Genomic DNA, 19,947 nt, shown 5'->3' on the forward strand with positions numbered 1-19,947 from the left:
GGGCCAACATTCCAGTGGGGGACACATCAAGTGCCAAGTAAATCAATGACTTGTAAATCAACCAGGGATTTATAGCCTGTGATACAAGTGCTCTGCAAGAAATAGATATGGTGATGTGTCAGGAAGGGAGAAAGGAAACTTAAGATGGAGGAAGTCCCTTAAGATAAGATGGCCCAGGGTTGGGGGGGGGGTGCCTGGGTGGCTCAGTTGGTTAAGTGTCCGACTCTTGATTTTGGCTCAGGTCATGATCTCAGGGTTCATGAGATTGAGCCCCACGTTGGGCTCCGTGCTGACAGCACAGAGCCTGCTTGGGATTCTGTCTCTCCCTCTCTCTTTGCCCCTCCCCCACTCTGTCTGTCAGTCTCTCTCAAAATAAATAAATAAACATTTTTTTTAAAAGATAAGATGGGGTTGGCTAGATGGCTCAGTCAGTTAAGCGTCCGGCTTCACCTCAGGTCATGATCTCACAGTCTGTGAGTCGAACCCCATGTCAGGCTCTGTGCTGACAGCTCAGAGCCTGGACCCTGCTTTGGATTCTGTGTCTCCCTCTCTCTCTGCCCTCTCCCACTCCTGTCTCTGTCTCTCAAAAATAAATAAACATTAAATAAATTTTCAAAAGGTAAGATGGCACAGGGCCTTCTCCAAGTAACATCTTAAAGATGAGCAAGCTTGGGCCCGGCGGCAGGAGAGGCCCCGGCGGGGTCTGGGGCAGCCAGGGCACTGGTGTCGTGGAAGGTAGTGGCCAAGTGTGAGGGTGATGGCGATGAAGCTGGAGAGGGAGGCGTGTGCCAGGCTACACAAGGCACAGCCGGGCATGGGGAAGAAAGTGGATTTCAATGAAGACCCACAGAGAGCTACTGAAGGCTGGAACACTGTGATACAGGATTTTGATGCTGGTTAAGATAAGAAGTACTCTTTTATCTTCGCCCATGAAACAAAGTGTACAGATGATACAATGTCTCCAAAAACACTGATAAAAGTTAGCCCTGCCTTAGAGCTCGTGGACAGTTGTTGAGGAGGCTTGCCAGCTAGAGGCGAACAATTTTAGCCTAAATAGGAGACGAAATACAAGGAATTCAAGTACAGAAAGGGGTGGGAGAACTTGTGACTGACAAGAAAACACTCTTATTAGCAATTAACTCACAGTTAGCAAATATAAAGCACATGGTAAAGCTAATTTAACAAGACAGGCTCTAGAAAGTCCCCAAAACAGGGGCACCTGGGTGGCTCAGTCGGTTAAGTGTCCGACCTCAGCTGAGGTCATGATCTCGCAGTTTATGAGTTCAAGCCCCATGTCGGGCTCTGTGCCGACAGCTCGGAGCCTGGAGCCTGCTTTGGATTCTGTGTCTCCCTCTATCTGCTCCTCCCCCGCTCATGCTCTCACTCTCTCTCTCTCTCAGAAGTAAAGAAACTTTAAACAAAAAACAAAAAGAAAAGTCCCCAACACACGCACATAAGGGTGGAAGGCAATTGGGAACGGACTGATGTGCTCGCAGCTTGCCTAAATCCATGAACAGGTTCACTGAAATAACCAGATGGAGTGTCACCATGACAGTGTCCTACGCCTACTCCTGAATCAGAAATCAGACGAACTGCTAAGCAGCTTTCTTCGAGATTTGAGTTTTCTGTTTCTTCTCCCTTGTACCAGCTGAATATAGGTATTCATAACTTGGAAACTCAAAGCTGAACGGGAAATGGCTCTTCTGAATTATCACTGTCCCCCCAGGATTCATCACACGGCCTCCTGACTTGGGTCCCCCGTCCCCATGATCCTGAACTCAAATGGATCTCTGAGACACAGCATGACCCACTCACACCTTCTCCCCGAGACCTCCTTGTTCTAGGGGGTCCCCTGGACCAGGCTAAAAGGGCAACCTCTAGGGCTCTGGTCTTGAGCAAGGCTGACGCCAAGATCAAATTTATGAAACCAAGCAAGAGAATGTGGGAGGCCACGAAGGCTGCCCCCGAAAGAAGCCAGGAGAGCAACACGGGTGGCACGCCCCACAGCCCAGCACACTGCTCGCACGGATGGTACAATATCCCACTAAGGAAGGAGAAGGGGTACGAAGGGCAAAAACACACCACTTAGCAAGTGCCCACCAAGCGCTGGCTACTTTCACATCCATTACTTCCAACCACCCCGCGACGCCGTGAAATGCGGTGATAGCGCTTTGCAGATGGGAAGAGTATCTGCTGGCAGCCCAAAGCTCCAGTTAGCAGAGGGAGGATCTGAGCTTTGCCTGCCACCTCGACTGGCATCTAGCAACAAACTGTGCTCTGAACAGATCTCAAGCTGACTTTCCGTCCGGCCTTCGGCCTTCGATCTCACTCCTCTCCTTCCCACCGCAGGGAAGCTGCATTCCACACCTGGCTTTATCCCAGGCTTGCAAACCTGCCAGCTGCCTCAGAAACGTTACCTGCTCCCCGCCCTTGATAGGGAAACTTACCTGATGAAAGGGATGTCTGCGGGGCAGGGGCGCGGGGAGGCTTGGCTGGCTGGGGTGTCCCCTGGACAAAACTCTTCGATCACAGTCGGGAGAAGGGAAGAGCCCTCACACCAGAGGACAGGGCTGTCCAAAATCTTTGTAGATGACACTACTAAAGGGGATCAGCCAAAAGCCACTTCTGTCACAGGAGCGCCCCAAGAAAGACATTCCCTTCTGCCACAAACAAGGTAACTGTGACCCAGATCTGAGCGGGAAAACAGTGTTGCTCACCATCTCTCTGGAAGGACTGAGCTGGGACCAAATTCCCCATCATGCCTCCCTCCCGGCCTAAGAAGTAGCGGGGCACCAGGCTCCAAAAGATGCAGGCATAATAGCAATCAAACCAGATGTACGTCCTACTTACAGTCTCAGACGCGTCTGCAGCACCCGGGGCTTTGGCTGCAGAAAGCTCCATTCTGTGGAGCATCAAGTGGTGATTTCGGGCTGACTGCGTCTGAACTCTGGGCAGGAGTATGCTCCGTGCTCGCCGAGAACTGAGAGTCTCTCTGATTCACTTGGCAGCAGAATTATTCTAAGCATCCTGTCCCGTACCCAACCCGCCTGCCCCTCCCACTACACATTCACGCTGGGTGGTGGTTTTTTTTTTTTTTAATTCTCTGCACTAATTTCTGTCACAAATCAAGGGAAACTCATTTTTCAAAATTAACCCAATCTCTGGCGCTTCAGAGCGTGGAACCTTTATGACTGAGGAGGAGGAAGAGGAAGAAGTTGTAACATCGGAGAGAAGAGAGTGGGAGAGCCGCAAAGTCTGCAGTAACAGCAAAATGGAGATTATTCGAGACAGCTGAAACACTCCACCCAGCCTCCAGGAGGGGACATGCACGGGAAACAAAGGGCATATGGTGTTTGCTTTCTTCAACATCCGTTCTCACCATTAAAGAGCTGCGCCAGCAAACGCTCATTACTTACATGAGGGCAAACCTCACTCCAAAACAGACTTGAAAATACAGCTCATAATCAAATAAGTTACTTGCAAAGCAGAGGCCTACCTTGAATTTTTTTTTATTACATCTAAAGCAAAATTTAATAAAGTGCAAGTAACTGGCAGAATGTCTACTGGGCTTAGTGAAGCGTGAATTATACTTGAAACAAAGTCAATTTTTGTTAATTTCAAGTTCACAGAGTACCTCAAATACTGACACATTCAGGACAGGATTTCATTTTTTCCCCCAAGGAGAGATTCCAAGGGGCTAACCTAATAACCAGATAAGAATGATTTCCCTACTATTTACTACTAGTCATGTATTCAAACATTTCTATCCTAAAGCAAACAGGTTTTTCTAATGAGGCTTAAATCATTTATTTCCCACATAAGTTAATGTTACCACCATTTCCACTATCGCCCACACTATGACACTGTCCAAAGGTCAACTCCAGTGCACCGCCTGACCAAATCTGCACGACCTCCCGAAGTGGTGAGATCTGAATTGAGGACGCTTTTCACAGACATAAAGCTAGGGGCAGCTTCAAACACGGTACTAACCAGCTGAGGCGGCTCCCTTCCTCCTCCCCCCCAGCAGAGCCAACTATTGGCCACAGGTACCCACCCATCCCCCATCAAGCCCACTCCCCGGCTCCAGAGGGCAGACTAATTAACTCTAAGCCAATCATTGGTTCCGGGTGGGCAACAGGAGCTAAGTTCACCCAATCAGACTGCAGGAAAGGACTCCTCCTACATGCCCGCCCTGAACAAGGAAGCAGAGGGCCCCACAGCCAGTGGATGCCATCCTACGTCTGCCTGACAACCACGAAGAAACCAGCCCTTGGGTGAAGCTTCTGGCAGCACGACCCATGGAGGAGCGACAGGAAGAACACAGGTCTCTGATGTCCCCCTGAGCAGGTGAACACACTACCCTTGGGGTCCATCCGACCTGTAGCCTGAAAATTATGTGAGATAACATACATCACTGCTGATACGAACAGGCTGAGCAATACCTAGGAAGCCAAGAGCAAGAGTCTGTAATCTGGCAAAGAGACCCCTTGAAGTTAATAATACACTCACAGAAGACATTCCCTTCAACGCTAAAGAAAAAGGAGAAATTACAAAGAAGAGTGGTTGACTGCCGAGGGCTGGGCTTGGAAGTGGGGAGTAACAGCACAGGGACACAAGGTCTCTTTGGGGCAGGAAGGACATGTTCAAAAATTAGATCATGGTGATAATTACACAACCCTAAATATGCTGAAAGCCACTGAACGAGGCACAAGTGGATGAACTGTACAGTATGCAAGTTAGATCTCAATGAAGCTATTTTTGAAATAAGCTACATGGGAGCAGATGCTCGTTCAGAAGTCACCTGTTAAACTCTGCCTCCATCCACATCTGACGGCAACATGCCTCTGCTTAAAATGGCTCCTTTGATGCTTCCTGATCACCTCTGGGGTCCAAATTCCTTACAGAGGTGCACAGTGCCTCTCACGTCCCAACTTCACTCCACCCCAACCCCCGCCTCTACTTCCCATTTTACTCACTGGCAAGGCTTTCTTCCAGATATTTATCAAACCGCTTCCCCTGCAGGCCTCGGTTCATACATCCTCGGTCACTCTCACCATCCTCTTCACCTGATCTATCCCTTCCTTCCTCCCCTGCCCCAGCCTCTAAGCTTACCCTCCCTTTGGGCTCCTTTGGCATACTAAGTGCACACCAGAGAGGGTTAGAAAAGTGCTTCTGGGTCTGTCTCGCCCACCAGGCTATGCCGTAGAGCCTTGCCTTTTGCAACAGAGAGGGTTTGACCAGACAAAAGCAAAGCGCTCAGTGTGGTCAGCGCTATGGGGTTTCTTTCAGGGTTCCATTTACACGGTGTGGGTGCCTGTGTCCCTTGCCAGGCCTGAAGCCTGGTGTGGGTGAGAGCCAGGTCCCTTGGAATCTGTCTCTAGTTCTCCCACGCTCAACTTTTTTTTTTCTCATCATGGCGTTTCCCTTATTATTATTTTTTTAACCCTTAGACAAGGTAAGGAGCTGGCGTAAAGAATATTACAAATGCAACAAGAATGGGAAACACTTGGTTTTGAAGAAAGGGACTTTTAAAAAGGGACACAATAGACTGAGGAACACTGGATGATCATCTCCACCTGTGTCTTATCTTCCTACATGATCTCAGGGGAAAAGATTACTAAGATTTAAGAAATGTTAAAAATCCAGTTGCTGGGGGCGCCTGGGTGGCTCAGTCGGTTAAGCGTCCGACTTCAGCTCAGGTCATGATCTCGCAGTCCGTGAGTTCAAACCCCGCGTCGGGCCCTGTGCTGACAGCTCGGAGCCTGGAGCCTGCTTCAGATTCTGTGTCTCCCTCTCTCTCTGCCCCTCCTCCGCTCATGCTCTGTCTCTCTCACTCTCAAAAATGAATGTTAAAAAAAAATTTTTTTTTTAATTCAGTTGCTGGAGTGTTTCAGTTATCAAAAAAAAAGAAAAAGTCATACCGGAAAGGGGTGACCCACAGAACCCCACTGTGGAATTGGTGCTTCATTACAACAAAGACATCATCCAGCCCTCTCCCTAGCTTGTCCGGCCCGGCTCTCCGAACACCACGAGCAATGAAACCCCAAACCCAGGAGCAGAGGAAAGTGCTGAAATAACACTTTAAATCGTCGCGATGGTAATTTCAACTCCTACCTCATAATCATGGCTCCTCTTTTCCATATTTGGGCCCTAGCTCCCCTGGACGCACTCTGGGAACCTCCACAGACATTATCTAATGCTGAGCAGGTCAGCAAACTAACCATTAAGCCCTCTCTCTTCTCCGCACTCTCTGATTTCAGCCAGTCTGGACACAATCATAAAGAACTGGGCAATTCCCTTCCAAGGGGAATGGCTGTCAAGATTTCTCCTGTAGTTGAGGTCAAACCGGAAGCTCTTAGGATGTCACAGAGTTTGTCAATCTGATTCCTACAGTAAAGTTTTCAAAGCTGTCATTACCCTTCCCCTCACCCCGGCCAAAAAAAGACAAAGCTGACAGATTTATTATCAAATCACTTCATTAGCTAACCACCCCCCCCCCTCCCCGCCATATCTTCGTAACATCAGCCCTGGGGACTCCCATTCATTCCATTTGGGGTGGGCTGGGAATCTATGTTGTCCAAACTCCCTCAGGTGATTCAGATGAGCAGTACAGCCTTGACACGGAGGGCTGAGGAGAAAAGGGCTGGCTACATCCTTGCTACTAAAAGTACCGTTCCCCGGGAGCTTGTTAGACCACAATCTCAGTCTCCCTACACCGGACAGCCCCAGCCCAGACCCCCTGAATCCGAATCTGCATTTTAACAAGATCTGCCCACATACACCCCGCCCTCAGCCTAGGACTCCTGGGCAATGTTAAAGTTTGAGGAGCCTGGGCTTCAGAATCTCCTAGGTTGTGTTTTGTTTCACCTTCACAAGAGGGAGAAGAAGCAGTGGGAGGTCAGCGTCAGAATTCACATTCCAAAATTTTTCAGTATCTTCCTGATGAACAACAGGGCCAAATCCCGCTCGCTCCCTCCCCACCCTCCCAGAAACTATGAGTAGTCAGATTAAATGTAAAGAGAGTCAAAGACTAGACATGGCCTGCTGTTTCAATTAAAGCAATGCATTTTTCCATTTGTGCTGGCAGCATCGACACTTGCATTACTGCGCATGCTTAAAGCTACCGGCCACATTCGACTCACGGACTATCAAAGCAGCAGAACCTGCAGTCTCCGATATTAAAGTGCTTTACATGGAACCAAAGCATTCCAGGATAAATAATTCTTGGAACTAATGAGAACTACTAATTGCATCCAGTCTTAAAAATCAATATACTTCAAGAAACTTTTTAAAAATTTATATGCTTATTTCCCTTCTTCAAGTAACATCATAAGGCATTCACAGGAAGTGGTGGTTCCAATTGAACGTGGCTGCATGTTAAAAAAAAAAAATCTCTGTGGCCGCATATCAAAAAAAAAAAAAAATCTCACAGAGCCTAACACCCAGCTCAGCGAAGATTCCCAGCAAGTTCTCAGAACCTGATAGATATGGGTACCCCTCATGCTAATCACGGTTTGCTTTGTTGTTGCTGTTTTAATGTAGCCAAGGCCACCCAGATATCCTGTACCCTAGTATAATCAGGAGTGAAAGAGCACTTGAACTCTGGAGTTAAATGGCCCCATAGGCTCAAATCCAGGTCTGGCACTGATTAGCTGTGCTCCTCTGGGCTAACAGTTACTTAACGTCTCTGGTCCATGGGAAGTGCTGTACAAAACTTTGCTGTTTTTCTCATCCAGCATGTCATACCACATGAATGGTACAGATAATAGAACTATACACACAGTGGGTGCTCAGTTATTACAACTGGTCAGAGAAAACTCCACCCTGATTACATTTCCTTTAACGACTGTTTCATTACTGAACACCAGCAACCTTTTCATGTGTCAAGAGAGGTGCTCGTGGGAAAGTTCTTTCCTTTCCTCTAATGGCAAAAACCAGAAACCAAACGATATCGTCACCCTGTTCATCCAGCGCGAAGTTCTCTCTCTCCAATCATGTACTTGTTAAGGTTTAGTTTTATTATGACTTATTTATTCTCAAACAATAAGCATTATTATAGAAAAAAACAAAAAGCATTTGAGCAGGTGAGAGTTGCCGTCTTTGTACATAACAGTAGACTGATACCAGTTATGTAACGGTTACTGAGATCACAAATGTTGATTTCCAGAATGTTCTCAGTAGACGAGTGCCAGACAATATTGCCTCCATGGTATTATTATTATTATTATTATTATTATATAGTTACATATGTAGTAGACAGCAGAGGGAATTGGGAGGTTTAACTATTTGCCCATTTTCATCTGTTTTGAAGCGCTCATAACAAATGACCAAATGATATAGATGGTTCGCCACGTATTTATTGAATCCATTTCCCTACGCAGTTTCGCCAGCCAATGCTTTAGCATCAACTGACTTAGCATAAGAATGAAGCAACTGTTGGGACGCCTGGGTGGCGCAGTCGGTTAAGCATCTGACTTCAGCCAGGTCATGATCTCGCGGTCCGTGAGTTCGAGCCCCGCGTCGGGCTCTGGGCTGATGGCTCAGAGCCTGGAGCCTGTTTCCGATCCTGTGTCTCCCTCTCTCTCTGCCCCTACCCCGTTCATGCTCTGTCCCTCTCTGTCCCAAAAATAAATAAACGTTGAAAAAAAATTAAAAAAAAAAAAAGAATGAAGCAACTGTATCCAGTCTACCTTCATCACTGTCTCTATTTTTGAAGAATACCCATCCTTTCAGGTCTTACACATCTTTCCGGTCCATCACACACAGGCTACTGGCGTTCCAACGCCAAGGTTGACCTTTAACAGATCTGCAGTCTTCATCTCTGGGCCTCACTTTTTCCATCTGTGACATAGGAATAATCACTCCCTGGGGTGGGGGATGGGGGTAAGGATTAGTGGAGTTAATGCACATTCTCTACAACTGCGAAGAGGAGTAAATAATACACTTTTACTGGATAAATAACGAGGCCTTGACTCACCACAGCAAATTCATGTTCCTTTTCACTCTGTGCCAGGTCCTGAAGTGGTTACAAGAAAGGTTATTATAGACTCTCCTTGCCCCCAAAATGAGGGGAAAGAAGAGTAATTTCTGTATGTGTTTAAAGAGAAGAAGAATGTGAACAGGAGAGAACCCACCCACTAATTCCTCCCTAGGTTAGCCCTGACAGTGACACAGCTGCAGGGGTTGCTCTCACCAGCAACATTCCCATAACACTGTTACCTTCCAGAGCGCTAATATACTGAGGGGCTCCAAGCTTGTCCATGCCTCAGGGCCTTTGCACTTGCTGTTCTCTACTTAAATGGCACCTAGTAATGGCAGGAGCTTTCTAATCATTCAGATGTAAGCTGCAATTTCACCTCCCCCAAGAGGCCTTTTCTGATGACTCTAGGTGAAACAGCCTACACGTTCCACCAGTCAGTCACTCTATCCTTTTCCCCTCCTATATTTCTTTGTTGCATATTTCACTCTCTGTAATTATTTTTTTTTTTTGCTTGTCTGCAGTTATGCTCTCTCTCCTCTGTTAGAATGTACACTCTCTAAGAGTACAGACATTGTTAAGTCCATTCCTAAAATGGCCCATGGCACATAAAGGACACTCAGTGGACTGAGGCAGGTAATGTATGGGTATATAGTTTGATAGTTCAGCAGCTGTGTTGTATCTGTGTTAGGTTCTGATGACTGTTTTGTCTCTTCAGAATGCTTTTCCTTGCCTTTTGGCATGTCTTGTGATTTGGGACCGAAAGCCAGACATTTTGTATAGGGCAGTGGACACTGAGGCAAATGAGACCTCAGTGTGGGGATTTATGTTAAGCTAGCCAGAAGTTGGGCCATGTTGAGGTCGGTGGTTCCTACAGACATGAGAAACTTCAAATTCCTCTAGTGATCTTTTTTGTCCCCCCTCTTGGCTCTGGGGCTTCCCTTTGTGCTGCTGCCCAGAAAGAGCCTGTCTCCTGAAGTTCTCCCTGCTACAATCCACTGTTGTTATTCCCGGAGGCTTGTTAGTGTGCTATGGGGCTGGGGTGGAGGGGTTGTGAATATTCTAAGCCCCCATCTTTGGAGTGCACTGCAGACCTGTGTCTGGTGTTAGCCTTCACAAGTGCTTCTGCCTCTCCTCCAAGAATAGAGCTCCCCCTCTCCCTTCCCCCAGCTGCAGTGGGCATCCCCCAGCGTTCTCAGTCTACAGCCTTGTGGCCCTTCTCCCTGAAGATTAAGACTTTCTTGAGGTGAGGTGGGGGGCTGGCCTGGATGGAATTCCTTTCCCCCAGCTGCAATGGTATTTCACTGGTGCTCTCACACCCCACCCTTCCCCTGCAGACTAAGCCTTTTGTTCCTTAAAGGAGAAAAGTCTGAGTGGGTCTCTCTCGGTGGTCCCGAGCCAGCACCTGCAACCCGCTCCCTGAGTTTTCTTTAGTTTGTCCCCAGTCTTCCCTGCGAGAGCAAGGTGGGATTCCTGGAGGAAAAGCCTGCAAAACAATAGGCCACCTTCCCACTCCTCTGCTGCCCCCAGGAGCTTCACACTCTCAAGCTAGTCTGCACTCAACCTCCAGCAGTTTGTCAAATTTTTAGCTTGATCTTTCTACCTACTTCCGTAGTGTCTGGTGGCTTCTGCCTCTGGGAAGTAAATGCTCAGGCCTCAGGTCTCGGAAAGTGCTTCTTCTCTCCAGATTTTTAAATGGCTATTTGCTCTGCAGACTCAGTTCTCTTGTCAATTTCCAATCTGTCCAGATTTTTCCTCGTAAGCGTGGCAGACACATCTCTGCAGCTCTCTACATCTCTGAGCTGAAACTAGAAGTCCATTTATTGATTTTTTTCAAAGCATCAGAAGTATGACAAAACGGGAACATTTGATAAAATAGGTGGCGGGTAGGGAGATGTTTATATTTTCATGCTCTTCTATATTTTACTAGTTCAGTAACATTTCAAAATACAAAATCAACATGTGGGTGGCCATGGTGGAAAATGGTTCTATAATATAAATAGACTGAGATGCGTACACAGCACTTGATTCTTGTTCAATAATTACAGAGATCACCTGAATTAAAAAAAAAAAAACACAGTGTTTGTGGCAACACTTCCAAAACTGTTCTGGAAAAAAAAAATAATAAATCACCCCAGTACACCACGGATTTTCAGTGTTGAAGCAGTGAAAGAAGAAACTCAAGTAGAAGAATTAATGTCCTCAAAGAGAACAATTTGTTTGTGCAGGTTTATAAATCCAAGTATATGACAATATTACACGTTAATCGATTCACTGTCCTTTAAACTGATATCCAACCATTATTATTAACATTCATGGAAGCGTGAGGTCATTGATGCACGCACCGGCAGACCACAGGTCATTCGGCAGCACCTTTTTACTTAAATAATTCACTATCTTAAATAACGGCAAATAAATTCCATGCTACAAAACAAATGAACCATTAATGACTCCAAAACTTCAGATTAATCTTAAGGATGGTACATTAAATTCAATTAAACCAGATGAATATTTAACATGTTCCTTCTCTGGACTTAAGACCATTCTAACCCCTCTGGGGAAAAAAAATGGGCAGACCTGGATAACTTACTGGTATCTGCCATCACCACAGACACAGCGATGGGTTACAGGGCTGAGAGGAACTTGCGTGAGCACGTGGTCTGAGAATGGCAGATGCATGCCCCAGGCCAACACTGGCCCTACAGTGAGTTTCGTTAGCAAAGAGAGTGACTTTGGATTATCTGTATGCTCTAATATTCACATGTACATTTCAATTAAAAGGAAGAAAGAATACAGTTTTTAGTAAAGGGGATGGATCTGCATTTGGCTTTCGTTACAACAAATGAAGACAAGCCTAAGTTTGTAACGGGAATGAAATGGGATGGCCCCACCAATGATGAACCTGTAGCTTTAATTATCACGTGTGGCTCTGGGAGACGCAACCCCAGGTGGAAGTGCAATCGGGGTGACCAGTCAGACAGCTAAATAGCACACTTCCCCCTCCTCAGAACCGCCACTTGTCAACTGCTGCTATGTTGTTTCAAGGGCTGTTTACAAATCAGCTACCTCCCTGCACTGCACCAGGCCTGAAATTAGATTTCATATCCAGCTGGAGGGCCGGGGACTGCGTTCAGCTTCAAGTTGGCAGCACCTTAGACCTGACTGTCATCTTAAAATATCTGTTAATGGAAACCATTCAAACTCAAGTTTTTAAATAAAAGGAAGAGCAAAATTGAATAAAAAATATCAGAGGCTAAAAAAGAAGTAAGGTGTGTGGATTTTTTAACCACCAATGACAGGAGAAGCTCTCACTATAATTACATGGATTATATGTACCGAGACATCATCTGTCATGTGATATTTTGAACCAAATAACAGAGTGGTCCATGAGAAAAATATATATCAATAAGCACAAAGAAGCGATTTCTCAATACGTGAAACCACACAAACCTGACATGCTCCATATTCAAATGTGGACCCAAGTTCGTATCATGTGCCACCGGAGCCCAAAGTCATAATTACTCATTTAACACAGAACAGCTGAAACTACGTTCATAATGCAGATGTATTTTTTAATAGGTTGGCAATTATTGCGGTTTCAAGATTTGAAGAGAAAAAGGTTGTGCACACACTCATGATTTTGCAGCTGAGAGAAACAGTTAAAGACTGAACTATGAATATAAGGCAAGCTGTTACACAGCAGTTACAGAATACAGCAGTAAACCTGATTCCTTTTCTGTCTGCGGCCCTGAAGGCCCCACTATTACGGTGTGACTACAGTCTTAGCAGTTTTAACTCGATAACACTTGTGGGTTTAAACAGTTATCATGTACCTTTTGCCCATAATCTGCCAACCTATTGATTTGGATGTCGTTTCTTTACTGTGAGCCGTATGTGGTCAGAAAGCAAGCCCCGTGTGACCGAAGGCTTGGGTATCTGCCGTCACATTGCAGACGACGAGACACTGTCAAAACACACACAGCCTTCCTAAGAAGATATTCGCGTTTTAACACTTAAGTCAATGCCAATTGTGGTTTATTATAATCATGACTAAAATATGCATCTATAGTAAATATTTCAAAGGCAATTTTAATCTATTTTTTCTCCCACAATGTGCAACAACAGTCCCCTTTTGGTTTTCAGCTGGGCCTGCTCTACTGCTACGAGCTATATCTCCCATCTCGACCATGGCCTCGTTTTACAGCCAGGAAAATGACATCCCTGCCGAGGAGCTGTGCTGCTTCCTCAGAAGAGAAAGGTTCCGTGTGAGAGGACAGCGCAGCCGGGAGGGTCCCCACACGGCCCCGGAAGTGAGCAGGGCCCGAGCGTCCCCCCCCCCCCCCCCCCCGCCATGGCTGCCCCAGGCCTTCGAGGAGAGCCCAGTTCCCGTGGCCCCTCCTTCGAGGCCTCCAGCTGGAACCACCAGCCTCAAGAAAGCCAGGGCAGGCCGTGGACAGCCGTGGACAGCCCCTCCGCTTACAAATGAGGCAAGCCCACTGTTTTCCACCCAGACTCCCAGACACAGGGTATGGACTTCGTTGGTTTTCTTGAAAAAGACCTGGTGGTCCCAGAGGAAGTATGACAACAAATGAAATGCTCTTTCCCTCGTGACAAGAAAAACAGGCAGCAAAGAGCTAAAATGGGCTGACCTCAAGCACCTCATTCCACAAATAGATAAACGTGTATGTGTGTGTGGCTTTTGTGTTCATGCCTGTTATTACCACACACTGGAGACATTCACATTTTTACCTTCACTCTCCCTGAACTCCCCTCAAGATCTCTTGTCTAATCCTCCTCGGTGGCAGACAGATGGTGAGATTTGCCCCTGAGCTGGGGGCGGGCAGGGCGGGGAGAGCGGGAGGGAATACAGAATTTCAAATCCCCTTGTGAGCTAAGAAACTAAAGGGAAACAAAATGTCTCCTGGGCAGCCTTGGAGGTGTGCTGCCCACCTGTCCCTTCAGGACAGAACCGGTGGCTTCAGGCTCTGCCCTAGCTTGTGTTCCCGCCTGGGTGTCACTCCTCCTGGACAGCCCTCTCCAGGCACTGCCAGGAACGGGGGAGGGGGGGGTGAGGCCGGCCCACACTGGGCAGACCTCCGCCCAGCAGTGTGTGCTCACAAGCTCCTTGTCAGGCTGGCTGGGACCGCAGCCTGAGGCTCCCCCTGCCCCTCTCCCCACCCCTTCATCTCCCAAGGGTGTTATCTCCCCTCCACAAATAAACCTCCTACACTCCTACCTCCATCTCAGCTCCCCCTGCCCCCAGCACCCAACCGACAAACACCATACCTCTGTACTTTTCCAGTCTCTCAGAGTAGCTCAATACTTAATGTTCATAGTTAGCATTTGTTGACCGATGAATATGCATCAAACACGACTCTGATCTGCCCTATACTCGTGATCTCACGCATCCTCGCAAGTACGCTAGCAAAGAGGTACACTTGCTGTTGTTGCTATTCCCATGCTTCATACGAGGAAACAAATAGATACCTAGAGGGATTAAATGACTTCCCAGGGTCTCGGAGCTAATAAACCGAGACTCACTCTTCTAGGATCGTGGGGCACTACTGCTCGCGGCCAAAGCCCGACCGAGTCCCGAGTCCCGGAAAGCAGATCCTGGGTCTGCAGCCACCACCCTGCACTCCACACACCTCAGTAAAGTCGTGCCGAGTGCAAGTGACCTGACCAGGTTCACAGGTCACAGCAGAAAGAATGAAATTCCTTGGTAGAAAGGCAAGGGCACAGCAGGTTTTCTTGCAGCGCACAGTGTATACATCATGGGGAGGGAGGAAGGGCAGCCTTTCGATATCACCATGCTACAGATGTTTTTGCATATGTTTTTCTACCTTCACCCTAACAAAGAACTCTAATGATACCTTAAGTGAAAACAACATTTCAACAATGTCATCAAGCAAAAGTTGAATGGATGAGTTGAAAATCTAAAAAGTTTAGCTGGCTATCATAGGACCTGATCACCTATGAAAACTTTTATTCCAAAAATTACCGTTTTGATGTCAAATGACTACCATTTATTTCATTTCATATTCTTTTAAGCTTTTATTTTAATTCCAGTTGACACAGGGCTACATTAGTCTCATGTGTACAACACAGTGACTCATCACTTCCATACATCACCCGGTGCTCATCGCAAGTGGACTCCTTAATCCCCATCACCTATTTCACCCATCCCCCCACCCACCTCCCCTCTGGTCACCATCAGTTTGTTCTCTATAGTTAAGAGTCCATTGGGGCACCTGGGTGGCTCAGTCAATTAAGAGCCTGACTCTTAGTTTTTGGCTCAGGTCATGATCTGACAGTTCATAGGTCCGAGTCCCACATCAGGCTCCAAGCTGACAGCACAGAGCCTGCTTGGGATTCTCTCTCTCTCTCCCCTTCCTCCACTCTCGCATGTGCACATGCATGCTGTCTCTCAAAATAAAATAAATAAATAAACTTAAAAAAGAGTCCATTTCATATTCTTCAATAAAGTTCGGAAAATGGGACATATTCCTGAAGGATTCCTCGAATAAAGAAGATTTCATGCAATGCATCAAATTTACTCTGTGCTATCTACTTGGAACATGTGGCTTCCTGGTTTTGGAGACACTAACCATTTTTTCATGTCAGAATGTATCAGTCTGAAGAATGTGTACATTTGGCAGGTGTATGAACCTAATTTTTAAAATCCTAATCCTTACAATGTGGTTTAAGACCTTCAATAATACTGATCAGCTAGGGACACCTGGGTTAAGTGACTGACTCTTGAATTCGGCTCAGGTCATGGTCTCAGGGTCATGAGATCGAGCCCCATGTTGGGCTCCACACTGGGCATGGAGCCTGCTTAAGATTCTCTCTCTCTTTCTACTGCTTCTGTTCTCCCTCCCTCTCTCACTCTCTAAAAAAGAAATAAAAATTTAACTTTAAAAAATGATCAGATAAAATACCTTAGAGATATTCTGTACTTAAGTGCATGAACATAATATTAGAGTATTATAATTTTTGGTTAATAGTAGCAATTTGGGGCGCCTGGGTGGCTCCATCAGTTAAGCGTTTGACTCTTGGTTTAGGCTGATCTCACAATTCGTGGATTCAAACCCCACATCAGGCTTTGCACTGACAGTGCAGAGCCGGCTTGGGATTCATTCTCTCTCTCTCTCTCTCTCTCTCTCTCTCTCTCTCTCTCTCTCTCTTTCCCTCTCAAAAATAATTTTAAAAAGCTTTAAAAAAAGAATAGTAGCAATTCTCATTTGCATGCCCATACCTGGACTAATTCTGGAAAGGGAAAAAGCCCTCTACCAGGTATTCATCATTACTGGTAATAATACTAATGTGTAGCTGGACTCTACTTACATTATTATTTATTCATCCTTCTGTTCTCAGAGTTTCCCAGTATCTGGCACATGATAAAATAACTGTAGCTCTTATAAAAACTCTACCAGGATACCATCTCCTTTCACAGATGAAGAGCTGCTTCAGGAAGGGGAGGAAACTTCTGAGGCTGCACAGCTGGTGGGCCGTGGGCAGGGATCACTCCCCCTCCTGAAACATCTGCCCCGCTTTGAACATTCACTTGCCTGGCTATTTTCCTCCCCTTTTGGCCATTCCCCGTCAGTCTCAACGCTGGGATGCCCGGGGCTCTTCTCTCCTCTGGCCACACTGCCCCTCCAGGTGATCTCATTTCACCAAATGAGATTCCCAAATTCCTATCTGTAGCCTGGACCTGGCATTTGAACTCCAGGCCCACATCCTTAATAAGCTCCCGGTGCTCAGCAAAAAAAGATAGGGTCATCCCTCCCTCCTCTCTCTCACCACACAACCAGTCTGATCAGCAAATCCCAGGGGTGCCACCTTCAGAAACATCCAGAATACGATCAGTAAATCCTGGTGGTGCTACCCTCAGAAATGTCCAGAATCTGACTGCTTCTCCCTGTTCCCATTACCAACCTTCTGGTCTCCCCTGGTTTCCTGCATTGGCCTCTGACCTCTGCTCCTTGCTTCCGCCCTTGCCCCTAGTGGTCTGTTCTCCACAGGGCAGCCAAAAGGAACCAGTGAGAGCATCCCTGGTCACATCACTACACTGTTCAGAGCTCCCCCGATTACTTCCCATCTCGCCCAGAACCCCAAATCTTATAGTAGCCCTACTCCATGTGGAGCCCTGTGAACCTCTACCCCCATCTCCGGATGCCCTCACCTGTGCCCTCCAGCACACTGGCCTTTGTTCTTTTTCTAGCACACCGGGGACTTTGCACATGCTGTTGCCTCTGCCTGAGAGGCTCTTTCCTCCAGATCCCCACAGGGCTCTCTTCCTCACTGCCTCAAGTCTTGACTTAAAGGTCACCTTTTCAGTAAGGCCTTTGCTGGCCTCCCTATCATCAATTGCAATCCAGCCCCCAACATTCATATCCCCTTCCCCTGCTTTTTTCTCCCTCCAACATACTATAACTTATTTATTATGCTTATGGCTTACCGTCTGTCTACCCCACTAGGATGTAAGTTCCCTGACAGCAGGGATTTTTGTCTGACTTACTCACCCACGTATTCCCTAGTGCTTAGAACACAGTCAACACTCAATAAACATTTGATGGATGCACGAGGGAAGCTCAGAGAGCTTAATTAACTTCCCCCAAAGTTGTAGGGCTCAGCTCTGACTCTAAACCACTGCTCTGAGTCACCAGTTGGTGATAAAATAAAGACCCTTGATCAGTGCACACTCAGATATCTACAGATCTGATAAAAATTCAAACCAAATTACACAGAAAGAGATCAATTTCCCTAGCTCACTGGGTACTTTCGTTAATCTCACATTCACTTGGAAGACAAGAAGAATTTAAAAAACAGCAACGTAGAAAAAGTAATACATGCCCGGGAGCCACTTCAATCACAAGAAGCTGAAGGATGAATGTACCTTAATCCCTGAGGAAAAGTAAACAAGTCGGATCAAAACATTTCTCAATTTTAAGTAAATTTTTTCAAATCTTAGAAATAAAGAAACAAAATCTCCTATTAACATTTCAGCATTTTTCTCCCTATACACCGGGTTTGGCAGTTTATACATCACACTGCATAGACAATTCCACAGCCGGCTTTTTTCTCTCATAGCATCTGTATTTTCTATACTACTGTATACATTATTAGGGGCCCTAAGGTTAAGGTTATACAGTAATTGGTCAGCAGGCAATGAAGTCTCAGCTGGTAAAAAGAAAAACAAAGAATACGAACATTGACTAAACATGGACGCCTAAGACCGCCGTCCAGCGTGCCATCTTCCAATCGACTGCCGGCTCCACCACTGACCCTGGCCCGCGTGCATTCCCTACAGGCCAGAAGAATCAGTTCCTCTGGAAAGCCTCAGGCGAAACTGCTTCTGGAAGTCAGAACCTAAGACCACGGTCTATTTAAGTGGCCACTACCACCACTATCCAAAGAGCAAGGGTCAGGTACCCAGTGCTGTCAATAACCACAAGGGTAGAGAAACAAGCAACAAAGATAGTACTCATTCAACAAATATGGATAAGCACTACTGTGCACCAGGCACCGAGGACATAATGCTACACAGAGGCCATGGAACCTCAGTCCAAAAGGGAAGAGAGCCATTTGTCAAACAGCCACAAAAACAGACTTAAAATTCTAAGAGTGACAAGTGCTACTGAGGACAGAAATATGGCACTACAAAGGCCTGTAGAAAATGGGTATTTGTGGGGGAGCTGGGTGGCTCAGTTTGTTGAGCATCTGACTTTGGCTCGGGTTATGACCTCATGGTTCATGGGTTTGAGCCCCATATCAGGCTCTCTGTTGTCAGCACAGTGCCTGCTTCTGATCCTCTGTCCCCCTCTCTCTTTGCTCCTACCCAGCTTGCACTCTGTCTCTCGAAAGAAAGAAAGAAAAGAAAGAAAGAAAAAGAAAGAAAGAAAGAAAAAGAAAGAAAGAAAGAAAAAGAAAGAAAGAAAGAAAAAGAAAGAAAGAAAGAAAAAGAAAGAAAGAAAGAAAGAAAGAAAGAAAGAAAGAAAGAAAGAAAGAAAGAAAGAAAATGGTATTTGTAAGAGTCAGGAGGTCAAAGAAGGTTTCCCCGGGAAAGCATGAAGCAAGCTCTGGGGCTGTGAAGGCATGAGGGGGTGCAAGGGTATGAAGTGGGATACAAGGCTGGAAAGAGAGATGGGGGTCACAGCACAGAGAACCTTGCAAGCTGACCACATTCAATGTGTATTTATATATTCTGAGAGGGAGGGGAGATAGAGCTCAAGCAGGGGATGGGCAGAAAGAGCGAGAGAGAGAATCTCAAGCAGGCTCCATGCTGTCAGCACAAAGCCCACTGCAGGGCTCGAACTCACCAACTATGAGATCGTGACCTGAGCCAAAACAAGAGTCAGAGGCTTAACCGACTGAGCCACCCAAGCACCTCGATCAGTTTTTTCTTTAATGTTCTCTTGGTGTGATATCTAATAACTCCTCACCTAGGTCTAGGTCCTGAAGATTTTCTCATGTTTAATTCTAAAACTTTTATAGTTATATGTTTTACATTTAAATCCCTGATCCGTTCGGAGATAAAAATTTTTATAAGGTGTAAGACTGAGGTTGAGTTTCCTTGCCCCCCCCCCACCTCTGGATGTTCAGTTGCTCTGTCTGGCACCATTTGTTGAAAAGGTTGTACTTCCTCCACTGAACTGCTTGTGCTTTTTTATCAAAAATCAGTAGGACATATTTGTGTGAGACTGTTTTCGGGTTCTCTCTCTAGTTTCACTGACCTATGTATGTATCTCTGCACCAGCACCACACTGTCTTAATTACTAGAGCTATTATGGTAAGTCATAACAGTCATAAAAGTCCTACTTTGCTCTCCTTTTTCAAAATTGTTTTAACTCTGTGTGTGTGTGTGTGTGTGTGTGTGTGTGTGTGTGAGAGAGAGAGAGAGAGAAAGAGTAAGCACACATGTGCAGGAGTGGGGAGAGGCAGAGAGAGAGAGAGACAGAGACAGG

General features: G+C 46.3%; 1 protein-coding gene across 8 annotated transcripts in view; it reads right to left on the minus strand.

Annotated features, from left to right (window-relative positions):
* SH3KBP1 (SH3 domain containing kinase binding protein 1) overlaps window positions 1-19,947 on the minus strand; it is a 334,334-nt gene that overhangs the window by 244,246 nt on the left and 70,141 nt on the right. The window contains exon 1 of one of the 8 annotated variants that reach the window (XM_043570576.1): window positions 2,851-3,004. The exons of the other annotated variants lie outside the window; for them this stretch is intronic. Coding sequence (XP_043426511.1) covers window positions 2,851-2,913 — 63 coding nt within the window. The 5' untranslated portion in view covers window positions 2,914-3,004. Of the gene's footprint in view, window positions 1-2,850; window positions 3,005-19,947 lie in introns of those variants that run through there. 8 annotated transcript variants of the gene reach the window in all.

Source organism: Prionailurus bengalensis, chromosome X (assembly GCF_016509475.1).
Source record: "Prionailurus bengalensis isolate Pbe53 chromosome X, Fcat_Pben_1.1_paternal_pri, whole genome shotgun sequence".
Lineage (NCBI taxonomy): Eukaryota > Metazoa > Chordata > Mammalia > Carnivora > Felidae > Prionailurus > Prionailurus bengalensis.